This window comes from Zingiber officinale, chromosome 6A (assembly GCF_018446385.1).
Source record: "Zingiber officinale cultivar Zhangliang chromosome 6A, Zo_v1.1, whole genome shotgun sequence".
Taxonomy (NCBI): Eukaryota; Viridiplantae; Streptophyta; class Magnoliopsida; order Zingiberales; family Zingiberaceae; genus Zingiber; species Zingiber officinale.
In genome coordinates this window covers 34,402,848-34,425,246 of record NC_055997.1, presented here as the reverse complement: position 1 = coordinate 34,425,246, position 22,399 = coordinate 34,402,848, and the positions used below count along the sequence as shown (strand labels likewise).

General features: G+C 37.1%; 1 protein-coding gene across 2 annotated transcripts; it reads right to left on the bottom strand.

Annotated features, from left to right (window-relative positions):
- Positions 1-5,954: 5,954 nt before the first annotated feature.
- LOC121996253 (pentatricopeptide repeat-containing protein At2g41720-like) lies at positions 5,955-17,941 on the bottom strand. Of its 2 annotated transcripts, XM_042550158.1 has the most exons (10): positions 17,437-17,941; positions 15,151-15,323; positions 14,841-14,946; positions 12,628-13,737; positions 12,402-12,507; positions 12,106-12,310; positions 11,783-11,915; positions 8,944-9,048; positions 7,705-7,825; positions 5,955-6,503 (listed from the first exon to the last, which is right to left on the bottom strand). In XM_042550158.1, the coding sequence occupies exons 1-10, from the start codon at positions 17,878-17,880 to the stop codon at positions 6,466-6,468; spliced, it is 2,541 nt and encodes an 846-aa protein (XP_042406092.1). In that variant the 5' UTR covers positions 17,881-17,941; the 3' UTR covers positions 5,955-6,465. The 2 variants fall into 2 exon arrangements, with proteins under 2 accessions (XP_042406092.1, XP_042406093.1); XM_042550159.1 differs by lacking the exons at positions 14,841-14,946; positions 15,151-15,323.
- Between the last annotated feature and the right edge of the window lie 4,458 nt (positions 17,942-22,399).

Below are 22,399 nucleotides of genomic sequence, written 5' to 3'. Positions count from 1 at the left end.
AAATTTTATTTTAAAAAAAACCATAAACTTTAAAAAAAAATTAAAGAAAAATTTAAAAATGGCAAACTAAAAAAACATAAATTAAAAAACAACGATAAAAAAAAATCGTAAATTTTAAAAAAAAAGTAAAGAAAAAAACATAAACTTAAAAAAAAAAAACTAAAACAAGGTACAAGTTAAAAAAATCATAAACTAAAAAAACTTAAAGTAAAAAACTTTAAAAAAACCTAAACTAAAAAAAACATAAATTTCAAAAAAAAACGTAAACTTTAAAATAAAAAAAATAGAGAAAAGCATAAAATAAAAAAAAATAATAATAATAAAGTTAAAAAAAACATGTATAATTAATTTTATAACAGAAGGTAACACACTCCTAAAGTCTCTATGGTAGACCGCCGACGTGATCAAGGTGGTGAAGGAATAACATCGAGAACAGTATTAAATTTGATTAAGGTGGTGAAGGTTCTTTGTTGAATATGCGTCAAGTTGGACTGTGTACTATTGTATTGGTAGACTTTAGACGGAGCTAAAAGAAATACTCAAAATCGAGGAGGGGAAAGAGAAAAGACTTATTCGTAAAAAATTAAAATGATTTGAAGTTTATAGAAATCTGAAGAGTGAAGAGAAGACTTTTTAAACTTGTATCAAGTATTTTGGAGAGCTCTGATTAGTTAAAATTTATATCCAAGGAATTCTAAAAGAATCCATGAAAATCTATTAAAATTTTGGATACCAAAAGATTTTCATAGAGTTTTAGAAAGACGACTTTGAATATCACATGACTTTTTAAAATTCTATAAAAATCTAATTTGGATACCATTAGATTTCTATAGAGTTTATAAAAGTCTAGATTGAATACACCTAGACTTTTAAAATCCACAAAAGTCATTCAAAATAATTAAAAGTCTAACATTGAATACACCCCCCTAAGGTTCAACAATTAGTCAATTAAACATTTATTTCAATAATTGGTTTCCAAGTTTTAATTTAATTATACTAATTTAACCTAAATCTAACTCACCATCTTCTAGATTATCAATCAGGAAACCTTATGGGTTTTGTGAGTTGGTTATTTTAAGCTTCAATTTAGATTAAAATTTAAGGATTGATTTACATTTAAGTTAAATTAAGATTTAGCAGGTAGTCAATTAAATATTTATTTTAATAATTAGCTTCCAAGCTGTGGCGAGGCACTAGGCATTATTGGATATTGGAACAACAACCACTTCTAGACAAAGTCTTTTAAATAAATTAAATATTTAATTTTCTTTTTAAGAATCCTTAGTCTAACTAGATAAGTGTTGATTAAGTCTAAATCCTTATCTATCTTAAGCTAGGCAAGTATAAGGAAAATAGTAAATCAAACATTAAACAAATTTATTTAATAAGGATGGTCTTTCTATTGACTCTCCGTGGATCATAGCCTCGATAAAATCTATCAAGGTAATGAATTTGCTCCTTGGGGATTCACTATTGATCAAGTCCAACTTGATTAATCAAGTTAAACTTGGAGACCTATGCTTGGGCTACTTTTCTATTTGTTCGATTAATAAAAGATAGGTAGGATTTAAATTTACGTTTGGCCTTATACCCAAGTCCGGATCGGTTGTATACAGCTCTTTGTTTCCCAAGAATTAAGTCAAAGTTCTTGGAACTCAAAGTGAATCGTTCTAACAAGTTCCTAAGTTCCTTGACTTGTCTTTTCAAGTTAGAATTTTCTTCCTCAAGTTGTTAGACTTGAGTTGAAGTTCCAGCTTGAACCGATTCAATCAAGGAGCTTGGGTTAATTACTTTCTTGAGAGCTCTGACCTCCTCTTGGAGTGACTTGATCCGGAGGTTGGACTTAGCCAACTTTCTCAACAAGTAGGAAATTAAGTTATGCAATCTAATTAAAAAGATACATTGGTTTGGGAACCTTCTGAACCGAATACGGATCTATGGCTTCGCTCAGACTCAGCTTTCGATTTTGTCTCAAACTCAGATTCAATGACTTTCTCTCAGGCCGGAAGTGCTAGGAAGCTTGTCTATTCAAGATCTTCATTAGAGTCTTCCGATGATGGTTCATCCCACGTTGCTTATAGCACCTTCTTTCTTCATTGCTTCTTTGCTTCCTTCTGGTTTAGACAGTTCACCTTGATGTGTCCCTTCTTGTTGTAACAGTAGCAAGTGACTTCAAACTTCGTTTTCGAGTTGGGCTTGGTTGCGTCATCTTTGACTGGATCACCTTTTTGATCTTGCGTTTTGTGAAGCCCTTCTTTTTCTTGTACAATTTTCGTACAAGGTTGACAAGCTCAGCGGTGATCTCATCGTCATCTTCTGAGTCTGAATCATCTTCGGGCTCGGGTTTAGTTTGGCGCTTGATTTTTGGTTCCCGCGTTCTGCTTGTACCTACGATCAAAGCAATACCTTTCTCAACCGACAATGCATTAGCCTGTTCATGAAATTCAAATTCCGAAAATAGCTCGTCTAATTTAATTAATGAAAGATCCTTAGATACTCTGTAAGCATCTACCATGGATGGCCATAAAGCATTCCTTGAAAAGATATTAAGTGCATACTTGATAATGTCACGATTTTCTATTTTTCCCCGATCACATGGAGGCTGTTGAGTAGATCTTGGATTCGAGCGTGTAGTTGACTTGATGATTCGCCATCCTATATTTTGATGTTATACAATTTATTAAGAATTAAATCTCTCTTACTTACCTTAGTGTCGGAGGTGCACTCGTGCAACTCGATTAGCTTTTGCCATAACTCCTTGGCGTTGTTGAAGGGGCCGACCCAGTTCAAATCCACATTGGAGGGTCTTGGTTGCTTTGGCTTCATGCTTGATCTTTTTCATTAGACTTGAATCCCGATTTTCGCACGATACTGTTTTTCTAGTGCCGTCGAATGGAACCGCAAAGTCAGTTTGGATGATGATCCACATTTCGACTTGTGTTTTGAGGTGATATCTCATTCGGCTCTTCTAGTAGCCAAAATCCTATCCGGAGAATAGTAGTGGTCGTACATTGTTGTAGCCTTCTTGGTGGGTCATTTAGAAAAAGACTCCTGCAAAGACAAAATTGATGAAACTTATAGTCTTGAATTAGTACTGCGATAGAAAAATAAGGTAATAAATCAGCTCGAATAATATTACACCAATTTCGAGAAAAATTTGACGAATCGACAAATTTATCAAGAGAGGTTATTAGACAAATCTAGACTTATAACAAAAATTTAAAAACAAAAAAAGGCATAAGAATTTATTTTTTAAAAAACAACATACGAAAAAACGACGAAAAATACTCGAATGATAATTATACCAATTCAGAACGGCTCCGCTCTAATACAAATAGTAGGATTGATGCGCACTAGTGGGGATGAATAGTGCTCGTGGCTTTCATATTCGTTTTAAAACAAAAATCAACAAGATAAGGGCAGTGGAATAAAGATAGAAACGAAAATCAAACAACACTAACACAACAAGATTTACTTGGTTCGGAGCCTGTAACAACTCCTACTCCAAGGTCCGCAATTATCGATTACTTTCATTAGACAATCACTATCAATTCAGAAAGTTATAGTAATGATTACAATTAAATAATTAACTTTAACAATAACAAATATTACCGATGACTTAGAGCATCAGATCTTGAACATGGTTGTCGTCGGAGCAACTTTTGAGCGTCGTAGAGGCTCTATCAGAGCAGCACACAAAAGCGAAAGTTACTTGAAATTCATTGTCCCGAAGTGCTGGGTCGAGACCTCCTTTTATAGCCAAGTTGAGCCTGATCTAGATCCACTAATCTCGAGATCAGGTTTGACTCGACTTTGATTGGTCGACTGATCCTGCCTGAATCGATTCATCTTCCCGTCCAGATTCTGCCGCTTTTGATGAGTCTTCATTCGATCGACCGATCCCACCATTCGATCGACCGATCCACAGTTGTTCCTCGGCTTATCTGGTCCGATCAACTAGGCCCGATCAGTCCATTTCTTATCCACTGATCGGTTGACTGAACCCGACGTTCGATCGACCGATCCTTGGTCAAAATTTAGCCACAAGCTGATCTAATCTCTGGGTTTCGATCGACCGATCCGAAGGTCTCGACCCTATACAATTGTTAGTTTCCTGCAAAATAAAGTTAGAATAAAAAGCAAATAACATGTAAAGATAAGTTTTGACAGTCTTCGGATTATCCGATCCTGTCTTTGAGTTTTGCTGAAACTCTATGTCAGACCGACGCCTACTGTTCCCTCTTCGAAAAATATGTTCTCACCTACTCCTCTTAGGAGAATTTACCTTTTGCTAAGTCGGTCCTCCAAACCGTTTGGACTTTTGCTCAGCATCCGAGACTTCAGGACTTTTCCGCTAGACGTCCGATCCCCGATCGATCCAACCTTTCACCTGGTGTCCGCGATCCCCAGGATTTTCACCTAGAGTCCTCGACTCTAGAATTTCACTTGACGTCCTCGACCTACCAAGACTTTGCCCAGTCCCTCGGACCAGGACTTTATTGCCTAATTACAGCTAAAATTTTTCACTTGCCTAGACTCCACTAGGACTTTCCTACAAACTCATTCACATTTATTAGATAACAAAACAATCTTAACTTTAAACCCCTTTGTCATTATCAAAACACAGATTCGATCGTCTGGTGCTCCTCGTACCAACATTATCTCCCTTCAATCAACTTTCCTGTTGTCGAAGGTCTGTCCTTCATTCGACTAACCATGACATTCGATCGGCTGGAACAGTGATCCAGGAGATTTACTGTTGTCTCTAAACCTCAATTACAGGTTTTCAGAGGATGACCATTTGAACATGTCGTCCGTCCGGCATTGCTCATCCACTTGGATCGGACGTGTCGTCAGCCTAGCATTATTGCCCCATTTGACCAGTTTCGCTTGGTCAGTGGCCCTAGACTTTGACTATCTTGACTTCAACATCCACATCAATCGTTCTTCCCTGCTTTAACCCATCTTTAGTGGGGCCCTTCTCCATCACCGTACTACTATAAAATCATAATTAGACATACTATGTTATATGGAGTTAAATATTAGACTGTAACTTGAACACATGAACATAAGATAAGAGTTACCAAGATAAGTATATTAAAGTAGATGTGTGGACATACAAAAATAGATAAAATAAGAAATAAAAATATTAAAGAGAAAATCATAGTTGCATCTACTGAGAGAAAACTCCGAAAGACATATTTAAGATTGTACAACTACATACTTAAACAACCAATTAATTTGTTAGTTGAGCGATATAAAACTATGACAAACATGTATATCAAACGAAAAAGAGGAAGACCAAAAAAGAATTAGTTAACGACAATAAAATAAAATAAAATTTATTTAAATATAAATGATAAAACAATAAGAGATAAAATTCAATAGCGTAAAAAGATCTATATAATCAACATCACTTAATTAGATAAGACTTAATTATTGTTGTATAATTTAGCAAATATATCTATAATGACTATAGGTATAACATACACTATATACCTTAAGTCGCACCTGTGCATACTTTTAAAAAATAGATTTAAAAATTTTTATATGTTGTGTTAAGTTAACTCCTAGACCCTAAATGGCTCACACCCTGCAAAATATATATATATATATATATATATATATATATATATATATATATATATATATATATATTATAACAGATACAATATAATGATAATAAAATTAATCAAATATAATTAAAATTATAAAAATATTATTAAATTAAAATAGTCTTTAATAATTTAATAAAAATTATTTAAACTTTCAAAATCATTTTAATTTGATCAAAAAAATACTTTAATATTATTACAACAACTGTGCCATCAATATTATAATTTTAATCAAATTTAAATAATTCTAAAATTTTAAATAATTTGATTTCTAAATATATAAAAAAATATTTTGATATGATAATTCTGCGTAATAAAATTTTAAGTAAATTAAAATAATTTTGAATAATAATTATAAGTGCTATTATAGCACTTATAAAGACTATTAGGTTTACCGGTTGAACCTAATAGTACTTATAACACTTATATAGCACTTATAATAACGTTAAAATACAAATAAAAAATACAATAAATTATTATTTTAAGAATTTTTAAAAAATATTTTTGATAAAAATAATAATAAAGAACGCCCTTTTACATATCGATTGGACCAGAGATTTAAATTATCCGAGGTCTCACCACATCTGGCGAGACGAAGCATTCTGCTCCTCCCTCCACCGAGATGTTGGCATAGAAGTGGCCTTTGGGACAGTGATGGCTCCAACGAACTTTCAAATAGATTTCTCTTCACCCACTCTTCGTGCCACTAGTGCACGGCAGTTGCGCCCTCTTCTTCCTTGTCCTCCTTTTACTTTCTTCGTGCCGAATGGCACCACAGTTGACACGACCGCGCCACATACAGATAGTTTCATTTTGGCGAGTGATCCAAATGCTGGCTCAAAATGGAAGATCAAACCATTGACTTTGATAACTTGTCTCCTATATCACCTGTCAACCAGTCAAAATGGATAGCATTTTTCAGTAGTAGTTTTTATCAGAAGAAGAAGTGAGAAAAAAGAACTAGAATTAAAAGTAAAGATCGAAAAATAAATTTAACAAAAGATCCAAACAAACAAACAAAAACACAATTTTCTAGGACTAGATATATGCTCAATGATATCGACATAACAAATTCAACAAATACACGAGCATTCTAAATTTCTAATTGAGAGGCCTCAAACCAACCAGTAGCACAGTAGATTAATAGCTCTGAATTCTATCGTATTAAAAGTGTTATATGTCCATTCACTAACATCCAGTATGATGATGATTTTATACTGCCACAGAAAGCTCTCTTGATGCCATTAAAAATACAGCTTGAAACTAGTCGATATAGTATGTTCTAGCATCAAGCTTGCAATCAAAAGAATTATACAGATCCTATCACACAAAACTGGTTTCGTAAGTCAATAGATCTTTGGCTCTGTAAGTTAAACAGGTTTGTGACTGGAATCAGCACATGATATATGAAATCATGAACCTACAAACTAAACCATTGCAGTGACTCCAGGACAATCTTGGTTTAGGACAGTTCATCAGGAGAGTTCAGACTAGATAATAAAGAATTAGATGAAATCTAAATTATTTAACTACACAAGTTGATTTATGCAGACTGTCGTACTCGCTAGAAGGGGTAAACATCAACCAAAATTGATATAACGACCTTTTACACCTTTAGTTAAACACTTGGCTCATTGCATTTTCACTTTCCTCTCTTGGGTAGATAAGCACTTAAAGTAGCAATAAAGAAAAGGATTACAGAGACGAATAAATCATAGATTTTGTAAATCAAATGTTATGGACATCAGGATATGCAGGTAACAACTTGACTCCTGGAATGAAGGTGCATTAAAATTATCCTGTCTATAGTCACAAGGAAGAAGATCAATCTTGAAGAAATTATATTATTCTCACTCTACTTTCTTGTATGGTATCCCATTGAATTCGGCAACTATAGTTTTGTAGAGGTTTCACTGAATCACGACATAAAAATATGACCAAGGAAAATCCATTGTTAGTGATGTTATTATTATAGTGTAATTTTCTTGTTTTGTTAAGTATAGTTCACTCTTATCATTGAACCTACTACTTGATGAGGAAAAAAGATTAAGCCCAAACTAGTATGCTTTTCATGTGATGAGTGTAGTACATATTTTCTTTTGAATGAGATCCACGTGTTCTTTGCTATTTTCCTTCCAAGCATATGGAAGAACACTTTGATACATGTTACGTGTTGGTTGAACTCCTGCATCATCCATCCACTGCAGAACCTGTACACAAATAACTTCCAATAGTTCATAAATGTGAGAATGAAGAAACCTAGATCTACCATGAGACTCTGAGAAATAAATTTCAAATCAGATTAGAAATTTTAAACCACCGAAGAAAATAAATTCAATAAAGAGAATATAAATATACATAACATAATTAACGTAATGCCAGATGAAGATTACAAGAATTGTTTCATGAGTTATCAGATTTGACAAAGTATGAACAGCTGATCGTGCAAAATGAATTCCTCGATAAAGCATTGACATGGACTGTCTATTAAGATAACTCCAGGGCAATAAAATGTGGCAATCAAACATATGGATGATGGCTTTACTTTTTGAAGTAGCTAAACTGACTTAAAACCAATAGAAAAAAAGGATAGCAATAAAGCAATCATTTATATCTAGGGATCCTTTTTCTGAGATAGATAAGGTAAGTTTGGGTGATTACTTTTTGACGTAGCTAAACTGTTTCTGTACCAATAATATGAAAATAGGAAAGACAGACAGAAATAAAGCAATAATTTATTATCTCTGGATCCCTTTTCTGAGGCCTTAGATGAGGTAAAATTGGGCGATTTGACATGCACAAACTATCTTGACCGAGAGAAAATACATGAATAAATCAGGTTAAGGTTTGTGGTGGAGTATTATTATTTTCTTTTGTTCTTCAGTGCAGAATCATGATTTACAAACCATGGCTGCTTGAATTGCCACTTTTTATTCAATCTACAACTTTTACTCATAATACAAAAAAAAAAAAAAAAAGGAAAAGAAAGGAAACAAGGAAAAGAAGGAAAAAAAAACACTTGAAGAAGTAGAACCATATCGCAAGCCAGCCTCTCACTTCTTAGTTTCATTAGAATGTTCTATGTCAACAACAATGGTTTGGGTAGCATAATTCTCAGCACCATGAAAATACACAGCATTTGCATATACATGTTGGCTATTGGCAAGCACACATCATGATCCAATGTTGAGGATCTCGAAGTACTTGAAGAAAATATAGTGCATCATGGAAGGTAGGTAGCATAGCATTGAGCAGACAGAATGATTAACAATTGCAGATTATAGATGAAGCTGACGTAATCTTTGAGCAGTTACAACATCAGACATACCTCAACATACATTCTCCATCTTCCAGTTGCCAAGAGATTTCTCAACAAAATTGAGTGTGTTGTCATGCTAACATTTGAATGTGAGGATTGTATCTTGTAATAAACCTGAAAAATGAAAAGAACAAAGTGTCAATCCCAAAATGAATCAATGGACATTTTAATATGATGACAGTATAACAACGACAAGCAATCCTTTATCCCACTAAGTGAGGTATGTGAGGATAACATCTTGTAATAAACCTAAACAACCATAGGAGGAAAGTGCAAATCACAAATGAATTACATGACAGATATACAGTTCTGTTGATAATATTAAGCAAAGAAACAGATGGTATCTACCATACAAATGATGACTATTAATTTAATACGCCAAAACCAATAAGAGGCCTGTGTAAATGGTTGGTGCAATCGACACCAGGTCAAGGTTAACCTAGGTATGAATTGTGTTTTGATATTGAACAATATGTTTGTCATTGAAAATATTTGGAAGATTATTAGTATAATCAGCTCCTAGTCAATGATGGCCATCGAATGAGTTAAGATGATCTTGGTGACCAGATGCTTGACTATGGAAGAAGACCAAGTCAGTCGAGGTCGATCAAATACTCGGCAATTGGGAAAGTCCAACTAATGTTGGCAATAGGAAGTCCAATAGGTGCAGACCTTGGTAAAAGTGCAACAATAGAAAGTCCAACAATGAAGTTGATAGATAGAGAAGTGTAAGCAGGTGTTGGCAACAAAAGTACAGATAGGTCAAGGTGGGCTGAATGTCTAGTAGATGATGGAAGTTTAAGCAGGTTAATGGAGACCGGACGTTTGGCAATTGATGGGAGTCCAAGCAAGTCAATAAGGACTAGATATCTGGCAAGTGATCGAAGGCTAGACAAGTCGACGAGGATTGGAGGTCTAGCAAGTGATAAAAGTTCGAGTCAATGAGGACTCCTAGCAAATCAACGGTGAATGGATGTTAAGAAATTGATGCAAGTCACGACAAGTAAAGATTAGTTGGATGCCAAGAAAGGTTGAAAGGAATGAACTCTAGGCAAGTGAACTCCCAGAGATAATGACTCTCTAAGGGGAAGTCTCGAAAAATTGATCTTCAGGTAGTGAAATTTTTGACAGGTCAAAGTTGACTTAAGTCTGGACAAGGTGAAGTCTTGGTAGATCAAGGTCGGTTGGATATTGGACAATGGGTGAAATCCTAGAGATGAGGAGTTTTAAGGCAAGGTAAAGGTTAACGTCCACTAGGCAAATGAAGAAGTTCTGGAGATGTATGGTGTCGTAGTATGGTACGGATTTTAGTGAATTTGAAATTAGAATGTGGTTTGGACAGATTCATGATTTAAACAATCAACTGATATTGTTTAGCAGTAGATTGATGGAATAGTCAACTGCGCAATCAACTTGGGCAGAAAACAGAACAAACAGAATGTTTATAGCAGTTGATAAAGGGCAATTAAGTGAGTCGCTCGACTATTAACTTGTAGGATGAGCTAGATTCGAGCTGTTGACAAAAAGCTACGAAGTAATGGTAACCTAACATCAGTCGACTTATAGTAAGGAGTTGACTGATTGGCAGAAATCTAGACTAGCAAGCTTCAAGGTAACGTTCCAAGGACGCTCAAGTAGTGTTTCATAAGAGATTCTACAAGGGCTGTGAGAAGGACCTGACCAAGGTTCTAATGCGCATTCAAGCGATCAAGAAATAATTTTTCATTTGCATTATATTTTCATTTTCATTTATATTTGTTTGTATTGTTGTAACTTGAACAAATTTGTAAAAGGTTTATCCACCTCCGTAGGATTTCCAAGATGGAGAAAAGTAGAGGTGATTCTAGGAGTGATATGCCTTAAGGGTTATCCGTGGAGTAAGAATCAAGGTTCCAAACTATGTAAATAGTTGTGTTTAAATTCTTATTTGAGTTATTGTTTTGTATTTCATTGTGCTAACTCAAATTGTAGATGAAAGCAAACAAAATCGAAGTGTCTATTCATCCCCTTTAGCCGCATCCAACAATCCTTCATAAATAACTACATGTGCATGGGAAACATGCTACGGAGAGTGTACATGACTGCTCTTGCATCATGTCAGGACATAGTTATTTAAGGCATAAGGTGCCCAAAAGCGAATAGGTGCTATGGGGCCTGAGGTGCATGACACAAGGTAAGACACACACTTTATCGAAGTAAGGCGCTCTGGGTATAATTTTTACAACACAAACATATATAAGAAATTTTTGCCAATATATTTCATTAACAAAACTATAATTTATAAAATATTAAATGAAATATAAAATTCACTAGCAAATAAATAAGTTACGCGCATTATTCAAGTTAAAAAAAAAACTTCAAATACCTAAATCATCAAAATCTTCATCATCTTCCTCAATCATATCATTATCATTATCAGATGTTTCATATTTGTATAGTTGAATCTTTATTGATTTCCTCAAGATTGATTCTTCCTCCTCTCACAAGGCGCGTGCTTAGGGATCTGCGCCTTGCGCCTAGGCGCAGCCAAGCTAGCGTCTTTAACAACTATGTGTCAGGATATAAGGGATTGGGAGTCATGCAAAGCCCAATAGAAGAAATAACCTTGTTTTTTCTTGCATACCCAAAATTCAAGCCAAAAGAGCCATTATGGAATTAGATGGGTCTATTGAAATGGTAATAATATGATCCGAGCATGATTAACAACAGTCTGAGAACTCAGATGCTAATCAGCTAGAAATCTAGAAACTAGTTCAGGCAAAGTCCATTAACTTTCTAACTAGCAGCCAAAACTTTTGTGATCATAAAATGAATCATCTGAGAACATACACAGAAGCATGCAAGTTACCTTCATCATAAGCTCTATTTTTCCACTCTTTCCAATGAAATGCAGCAGCTGATTTAGAAGGCCAACTGAGATCGATGAGAATGAGGCCTCCATATGTTCAATTGCTACAGTTGCTGCTTTCCAGTCTCTTAGCCTAAGAAAAGATAAACTTGATTATGTTAATGCACTGCTACTTGCCAGTAGACTACGTATATCCATTTGAATTGTACTTATTCAACCAATAACAACTTAATCTGAATAAAACAAGTCATTTCGCGATTATCATGGATGCTATCAAGAAACCGGTAAACTACTTATGGCTTTAACAATGTGAGAAAGCTTACATGCTGCAAGCATAAATGACTGCAAAGCAGGCACTAGAGTTCAACAAGATGTGTTTTTCTTTCATCATCTCTGCCAACTGAAGAACCTTCTCTGGTTGGCATCCCATGTTCAGTGCTTTCATCATGGAAGAACATAGAATAGGATCTGGCTGGATGTCATTTTCTTCCATGTCCACAAACAACGCCCAGGCCTTTTCCCAGTTTCCTAACAATAAAATGGTTCTGAGGTTATAATTAGTTGGAAAAATTAAATTAAAAAAATGTAGTATCTTCAAGCCCATTACTGCATAAAATACCTGCATTAGAATGTGCATGAATGATGGAAGTGTATGTTATAACATCAGGGAAGCAACCAGATTGCTTCATCATATTAAAAATAGATTCAGCCTTTGTCAGTTCACCCTGTAAAGAAATCGTTCAAGGCATGTCATATTATGTAAGTAAATGACATCTTAATAATAAGCTAAGACAGTTTTTCTCTCACTCTCTCTTTTTTAAGGCTTTTCAGTTAGTGCAAGTTACCTGTTTGCTGTATGAATGGATCAGAGATGAATAGACCTCTTTGGAAAATGGAATTTTAAGGTCCATCATCTCATTGAAAAACTCTGTGGATTCTGCATATTTTCCCAACTTGCAAGATCCATTAATTAGTACATTGAATGTAACAGAATCAGGTTTTACATCATTGTCTCTCATTGTCCTATACAAAGATACAGCTTTATCATATTCCTTGATACTAATATAGCCACCAATTGCCGAGTTGTATGCCACTGTATTTAACTTAATACCTCGTGACCTAGCTGCTGATAGTACCGAGTCAATGTTTACAAGCTGCTCAGATCTGCCACAAGCTGCTAAAAGTGTGCTTATTGAGACAATATCAGCTTGAACACCATCCTTTTCCAAGGCATGTAGCACTTCTACAGCTTCACCCAGCAAGCCTGAAGATCCATATGCATCAATCAATGCATTGTAGCTAACAATATTTGGCTTCAGCGAATTTTTCTTCATTGCTTCAAACACTTCTCTAGCTTTCTCAGGTTGTCCCGACCTACCATAAGCACTGAGTAACGAAGTATATGATATGACATCAGGTTTTAATCCATCTTGTTTAAGCAACTGAAAAATGCCTAATGCCTGTTCGTGCATCCCATTCGAAGCATAGGCACCAAGAAGTGCATTATAAGAGACAATATTTGGTTTTATTCCTTCAGCAAGAATCATATCAAACACCATCTTGGAATTATCAATTTGTCCACATAATGAATATGCATGAATGATGCAGGTAAAAGTAACTATATCCGGTTGACATTTTGCACCTTTGTGTTTCATTGAGTTAAAAACAGCCACTGCTTTTCCAAATTGTCCAAGCTTTACAAGGCAATGTATAACTATATTAAGAGTGACGGTGTCAGGGCAAATATTTGTTTCTTTCATCAGATCAAAATAAGCCAGAGCTTTTGAATATTGAGCCCCTTTTTTGAAGGCCGATAAAACAATGTTGTGAGTCACCAAATCAGGACCAACACCATTCTCTGTCATTTTCTTGCAAATTTCAAGAGCTTCCTTCCAGTGGCCACCGGATCCACAAGCATTAATCAAATTATTGTATGTACTTCTGCTTGGAGGTATCTAAATGTAGCAAATTGAAATGATGTGAAGCAAATAAAAAAAAACAGAATTAAAAATACAAAACTGTGGAAAAGAAAGACGTCTAGAAGATATAACTTTCAAAAAGACAAATATTAATGCATGTTGTTGAAGATAAACTCAACTAAAACCTAAGAATGGTAAATTTAATAATGCTAAATTTTATTTTGTCTGCTAAACTTTATCTTTTTGCACAATGCCCATAGAGTTTCAATATTGATAAAATACCCTCAAGATTCTACAAACCATCATCACTATGATCGAAATTCTGTCAGAATAGTTGATGGAACCACATGTGGGATCACGTGCATGCACTTGTTAAAGATGGTGGGAGAGACGGGAGTAAATTAAGCAATATACCCCTTATGCCCTTTATGCCTCAACCATGGAATGATCATCAAATTTGGTTAGCCTCTTAAAGTAGTAAGGGATTATAGAAGAGGTGTATTATCTATCTATTTTACCATGCCTCTCTTTACATACCTCGGACATGTGTGGCACATGATGTCAGATGTCACTTACATCAACATTAGTCTAATGGACTTTGGTTGGGCAATCAAGTGAGTATGGAGAGCAATTCAAGAAATTTTGTCATCGTAATGAAACTTCAAAGGAAATTTCACAAGATTAAACTCTAAGGGGCAAAATGAAATTCTCCCATCACATTATAACAATGTTGCTACATGTAAATACCTCATTAGAATCACAACTTCAAAATTTGGAATTGAAGGATTGTTGTTCATAATCAAGAACTGCCTAAAAGGCAATACTTTTCATGTCACATGTCGCAAAAGCAGATAGACCAACTGATATAGGACATAACCCAAAAAATGAATAAAGTCAGATTATTAATGGTGACTCGTCTAGCCTTTTAATCATTAAACCAAGAAAGGTTTCCCTTTAACATCAGCCACAACCTGAAAGGCTCACTCGATATCTAAAAAGTCTCTATGTGGTATGGCCAGCCACAAAGACAGCGAGGTAATCCCAGTTGAACTAGCTATCACAGATTAACCCATGAGATGAAGTTTAGATAATTACACAACAGTACTGTAACGTTTTTTTAAAAGTTGCATGGCACTTACAGCAGCCCGAAGCATATCTTCCATGATATTAATAGCCCAACGCCACTGTCCAACTCGACCATGAGCATTGATGACTGCATTATAAGTTTCAGTATCAGGTTTGCACCTGATAAAGAAATAGAGAAGTTAACAGTTGTCCTTCTCAAGTTAAGAAATAAGCTTCAACGTGGTCCATTGAACATTTATAATTCTACCACACTGAACAAAGTAATAATCAACGCCTTGTTGTTTATTACTTAATTTGTTTGTTCACAAAGCTATATGCCAAAAACTAATGATACTTTCAACACAGCAATGCTATCTTAGTTACCTCCATTTTTGCATCTCAAAAAATAAACCTCTTGCCTCATCCGTTAGATTATGTCTGGCATGTAAACGTATAAGCAAATTGTAGATGTCATTTTGAGGACAATAATTTTTCTGATTCTTCATCCAGCGGAACACGTGAACAGCATGAACAAGTGAACCAGTACTAGATATTTCCTACAACAAAGAAATATCCAAATGTTAGAAAGCTTCTCACATTTCACATCATCTACAAAATGTGCCCTCATTAAAGCATGATATGCCCATTTGTTCTTTGCCAATGGATATGCAAAGTTGCAAAAAGAAGACAGGGTTAAAGACAAGATGTGGTTGACTTTTCTGCTGTCTTCAATCAGTAATATAAGATACTGCATCTTATATTATTCCTTTACTCCTTATATTTATCATAGTGAGTTTTCCTCAAGTCAAAGGGAGTATTCTCCAGGGAGGAGTGACTCCCAATTCTCTATTTAGGTAACTTTGAAGTGCAAGTTAGAAACTGAATTCCTGAGATTGAGATCCTCTTGGAGCAAAAGGTGATATCGCTCATCCCAAGAGGTCAGTATCGTCGGTCCAAGATATAGGCAAATAAATTACCAGGGAACATTTCTGAAATTGAGATCCTCAATCATTGATGACATTGAACAGAATGTACCACAAATTTAGTGTGGTTAAGCTAATCGAGAATTACAATCATAGAAAGACAACATTTATCAGTAGAGAAATGAAACATCTTTTTCTTTAATTAGATGTTCATCACCCCTTTATTATCTTCAATCAAGATCAAACAATTACAAGGAACTCATTATTACTCCCTTTTCCTGGATCCAACCCTTCTTTGTCTCACCAAAAAAACATAAATGCTGAACAATGAACACATGACTTCTTCCAGGCTTCACCAAAGCTTGAGGCAAGCATTTTATAGCTGAAAATATATTCTTCCATAGTTGATTGACATTGGCACAAGTGTTGACGTGTGACCTAAGGACCACTATGGAATAATGGAGGAGATCCTTGGTAGATCAAAGAATGATATTGTAGAATCTTTATGATACAAGGATGACATCAGAAATGCTCTCAATTGATACTGAGGTGGAACAGAAAATGAGCAAGTGATATCAAAATGCCCCCAAAGCTTAAGGAACATTATAGGCCATGTTGGTAGAAGAAAAACCAAAATAGACTTGGACAAATGGATCATGAATTTTGGATGTTCACATCAAGAATTCCTCGGAGAGGTGTCTTAATGGCATACAAGCTGGGAATCAAAGTTGGGCAACTTGGAGACAATAAGGTGCGCTAATCATGCTACCCAACAACATAGTGCAAACTGTGGTTGAGGTTGAACATGTTCTAGACTTGGAGACATCCTTGGCATTTTTGAGTGTTTGCTGTTAAGGGTTAACAAGGTTGCTCTTATGGACTAGTCTTGAAATTTCTAGGGAGACTAGGTCTTGATGCCAACCATCATGACTCAGTCTTCATTAACAAAGAGGAAGATGGTGATCTACGCTGGCATGTTATGGGAGGAATGCTCATGAGGAGATTGGTGAGTGATGGCACATAGGTCTTGTGCAATGCTTGGTCTAAGCACTAGAGAAATCTGGAAAAAAAAAAAAGTCGTGTTAGTCTTTAGTGGATAGTAACTCCATGAATTTGCGCTTAGTCTCCATTGAATGGATAAGTATAATTAATTAAACAGTGTTTGATTAGCATGAACCATATTAAATTCTCTCTGGGAATTATTCTCTGCTCAATTTCATCAGGATCAGTAAGTTCAAATTCTTAATGCAGGATTACAACACTATTGAAAAACATTATAAAAAAATAACCTTCTTTTGACGATTTTATATTGTCTAAGAATTTTACTTTAACCTAGACATGCTGAATTGAGGCACTTATTTCTTTAACTGTGTGAACCTCACAGAATGAAACTGCAAATTCCCTTTTGATAGCATCAAGTATAGCTTAAAGAATAATCTGATAGTAAGTTTAGATAGGTTATATATCAGCATTGAATTGATCATCTTTAAAATGCAAGTAAGTTTAGATTGTTGTCTTCCCGGCTTATGATTCTCCGGTTATACTGAAATTTTAAATTTGACAACCATAGTCCATATTCAGTAAATAAATAAAAAGACTATTGCAGGTTAAAAGTTGCCGGATCAAGCCAATCCCACATCATTGAGTATTTAGTGTGTCGCAGGAAGCTGTTCTGACATATATGATTCCTACGCAGTAAATAAAGAAAGGGCAGAGAGAAAGAGGCACGAAGCAAAACAGCGAATACCCGAATAAGAAGAGGGAAATTTTTCCTAGCGAAGCGGCCGGCCCAGCGGTTGAGTACGCCATCGATGTCCTCCCAGTGGTTGAGCTCCATCACTTGGTCGATGACCTCGGAGAGCTTCCAATCCTTCTGCCAGCGGCTGCCCTCGACGCGAAGCCTGTACCTTGCGGGGATATCGTCTTTGCGCGCCCCGGCGACCTCGACGGCGATGCGGCGCTCGCCCTTGTCGTAGTCCACGAACCCCACCAGCTTACGCTCGTCCCACCGGGATCCATTCTTCCCGTACTGGTGCTGCAGCCGCTTCTTCGGAGAGCGGGAGGAGGGTTTTATCCAAATCGTGCGCTGCGGACCAGGAGGTTTCGCCAGGGAAGGGGATGAGTTCGGAGGAACGGAAGGGGCAGATGGAGAAGGCGAGCTGTTGCAGGTCGTCGCGATTACGCCGGCCATGGATGGAGCAAGAAAGGTAGAATTTTTTTTTTTATCTGCTGAACAAGATGGGAAAAAAAAAGGCCCGCTGATGATGTTAATTAGGGAAAAATACCTTTACCCATTGCCTTTAATCCCCTTTGACCAAATTGTCGATAATTAATATATATATATATATATATTCAAGTGATATAAAAAATAATTACATATATCTTGAGAATTAGTTTCTAATTATTGATTAGTTGAATTAATAATCTATAAAAAGATAAAAAAAAATTATAGAAGCATCAAGTGATGATATTCTTCGCCACTCACTCGAATTTGTAGTTGATATCAGTGTGTCCGCTCTCGATGTCCTGTAAAACAAAGCTTATCAGTTGAGGGTTGGCGTTATTGGTGTTACCCTCTTTGACGATCAAGTTAATGATGACCTGAGATGTGAGGTTCGTGTGCATGCATAAGAAAGCAAAAGATATTTGCTTTGCATAAGGAAAAAAAAATTATACCTTCACGTATTTTTCACGAAACCTTATATAATCGTGAATAGAGACAGATCTAAAATTTTAAATTTAGGGAGAAGTGAAAAAAATAATTATCATACATTGTATTCGAAGGTTGCACAGCCTGGATGATAAAAAAATACATTTTAAACTACTTATTTTATTTTATTCATATAATTAAGTATTAATCTTTATATATTGTTAGAGATTACATATAATTTATTGATTTTAATTAGTAAATCAACCGTTAAGTACATGTTGAAAATATCAATTAGGGTCTTGAGTTGCCTAGAATTAGTTCAATATCAATAAAAGAAATAAAAGTAAATGTTTAATATGTTTTTTTTTCTTCTTAAGATTATCAAAAATATCAAAAAGACCTGGTGTGGAAACTCTTGGAGACTCCTTAAGATATGTTGCCACGCGGAGGAGCAGCCGAGTTAGGCCGAGTAGAGGAATACTCAGCTGAGTGGCTATCCGACTCTGTCGAGCAGATGGATCACTGATGTATCCTTCGGGGAGATAGCGCCATTGACACATGACTTAGTCAACGGACGGATCGTACGACGGAAGCTTCTACTGTCTTATTAGGGATATGTATGTCATGTTAAGGTATAGTGTTAGAGATACTTTCTTGACACGTCTTTTCATAGGACAAATTGGAGAACGTGCCCATGATCAATTGGAGAACATGGCCATGTTGCGAGAGAAGTGCACACATCGCACACCAGAGCACTATATAAAGGAGGTTCATACACCAATGAAGGTACACATTATTCACGATTCACATCTGTCTACTGTTGCTCCATCCTTTTTCCTCTTTCTAGTGACTAACTTGAGCGTCAGAGGGTCAATGCTGAGGACCCCTTCCCTAGCTCAACACTGACGTTTCTTATGTTGCAGAGCGGAGCGAAGTCTACATCTAGTCAACGCGATAGTCACATCCCTGACTTTCCATCTCCACAATTTTCAAACAGGATTATATTGGCGTCGCCTGTGGGATTGTAGCCTGCATCCAAAACGCGAAGATGGAGGATGTTAGATGACTCGCCACAGTTACTGTAATAAAGCAGGAGTTGGATATGCTGATACAAGCACGAGCGACAAAAATAGTGGAGCAACAATAATAACAGGTACTGGCCGATCTCCAGGTACAGGAGGTCGCTACCTCAGCAGTGGGTCATCAAACCGGATATGGAGATCGAGCGGAGCATGTACCCATTCGAGGACAGAGTAAGAGGCCAACCGGCACATACAGAGACACGCTCAATGTGTCGATCCCCTTCCATCGAGCACTATTCCACACTTCATCAGAGGAGTTAGGCTAAGCAGATAAGGAACGAGGATCCTCCTCTAACGACGCGCTTGTTCGAGACGCGCATAAAGAAAAGGCACCAAGGAATGATGATTCAACCGAGTGAATAAATTAACAGTTCTCTTAGGGAATCTTGGATGACCCCCTGCATAAGCACTATTGCGACCGACGTCACACCGTTTCATCTGGTGTACGGAGAAGTGGTAGTTCCAGCGGAGGTCGGAGTAGAGTTCGATTGGGTGTAGCTTTACAACGAGGGGAACATCGAGCAGAGACTCCTGGAGCTCAACTTGGTGGACGAAGCGCTTGATAAGGCAGTCGTCCGACTGATGGTGTACAGGCAGCGAATGAGGTAAAACTACAACTGGAGGGTAATCCCAAAGTCATCCTAGGTTGACGACCTGGTGTGGAAACGAATAAAGCCGATCAACAACGTTACCAAGCTGGAGGCTCTCAGGGGAGGACCTTTCAAAGTCATTTAGAAGCTCCACTTGTGTGCCTACTACCTGCAGGACAAGGACAGGAGAGGACTAGAATGACCTTGGAGTGTGAACCATCTATCTCCAACCCTATAGGGCTGGGTGAGAGGTGCATGGTTAAATTCAGATAAAATTATATCAATGTGTGTCCTATAAATGTAGATGAACTATAAATAAAATTCACAAGTGTCCAAGACTCTTGCGTCGATCTGTCAAGTTAAAAGTCGAGCGGCAATTATAAATCCTTATCTTCGTCAACAATCGAGCAGAGACTATAAACCCTAGTCTACGTCAACAGTTGAGTGGCAACTATAAATCCTAGTCTATATCAACAGTCAAGCGACGACTATAAACCCTAGTCTACGTCAACAGTTGAGCGGCGACTATAAACCCTAGTCTACATCAACAGTCAAATGACGACTATAAACCCTCATTTATGCCTTCAACAGTCGAGTGACGACTATAAATCCTTATCTACGCCTTCAACAGCCGAGCAGCAGCTACAAACTCAAGTGTACGACGAATAACAACCGAGCTACGGCTATAAACTAGAGTGTACAATGAATAATAGCTGAGCAACTACTCTAAAACTGAGTCGATGATGAATGAGGCCGAGTATGTTACATAAAGCCTTAAATTAAGTTAAAAGGTCGAGTAATAACCAAAGCAGAGATGCATCGCTATGATATAGTCGTTCGGCTTATGCTGGAATGAGCATTTGAACGTCTCTGAGACTAGTTACACTGATGATCGGGAAAGCAGTGAGTTATACTTAGAAAAATTTCAAGAAACATTACGTAGTACAAAGCCTCATCGGAACCGAATGATAAGGCATGAAGGAATGCTAGGAAAAATTAACAGAAGAAAGATGTGTCGAACGGACGATCATGCATTGACACTTAGAAGTTTTTTTACAAAACATCTGGAGACATTACAAAAGGAGGCCTACGGAGCATAGATAGGGGGCACTCTAAGTAATTTAGCACATCATCCGGTAGTGACTCTGTAAGCTTCTCCCAGTTGATCACCTTGTTGGGCAGTGCTGACGAAAGATAGCTGGCATCCTTCAGCGGGTCAAGAGTCCCATCAATTCTAAAATTGAAGAGGCAGAGCACTCGGTCTGTGAACCGGTCATTAAAGGCGTCCGAGTGTAGATAATCCTGCTTAAGGACTTTAAACCAACCAGGCTCGGCGTCTTGATAAATTTGGACGGACGATCGGGATGCCTCCAACTCGGCCTTCGATAATTCCAAGTCGATATCCTTGGCGGTGAGTTGGACTTTCACAGCAACTTTCTCTACCGATCGACTTTCACCGCAGCTTGCTCTACCGATCGACTTTCACCGCAACTTACTCTACCGATCGACTCTCCCACTCAGTACTCTGCGCGACCTCAACCTCCTTAAGATTCTGAGCCAAGACCCGGGCCTCCTTATTCTTAATATCGAGGTCGTTGATAACTTGGAGCTTCTGGACGTTGGCGGAATTGATCTACTCTTCAAAGGAGCTGACCTACTTATTGAGCCTCGCTAGTTGGGAAGCCTGCTCAGTACTCTTGGCCTTCTACACTTGCAGCAGCTCAGAGCTCTTATTCAAATCGGCCTTCAATTGGGCCACCTAGCAGTCAGCTACTCTGTTCGTGCCCACGTGGACTCTGATTGGCCACTTGGAGCGCGCAGTTGTTGGACTTCATGCTCCAGAAAGGCTAGCCTTTGGTACATGACCAGACTCTCAACCCAATATTACAGTAACAATAAGATTATAAGTGTTGAATGGATAAAATCAAGTAAATATAAAGACAACATGCGTACCTAGTGGTCATTTGGGTATGGGAATTCACAATCTCCCCCGGTAAGATGATCGTCGCATGGGCCCGGGCATCAACCCATACTTATACCAACGACCCTTGAATCTGAATATGGTGCTCGGGGGTACAGGACGTGACATCATCCGGACTACACCATTCATCGGTGGGCAAATGGATGATTGCCATTATTGGCCTCAAGCCGCTCGAACTAGAAGGCTCAGAAGTTGCTCTCTTCATGGATTTGGACATCGGGGAAGGCTGGATAATGGATACTTGTGCGGTTGGGAAGGATTACATTGGCATGAAGGCGATCAACGTCGTACAGATAGTCCTCGATGGCAGCCCGAATAACGAAGGCATCCAGTCAGAGGATAGTAAAGTATGATGCGCTGTGGCTCCTTATTTAGGAAGAGCAGGTGTTGATGTTTTAGCCAGTTCG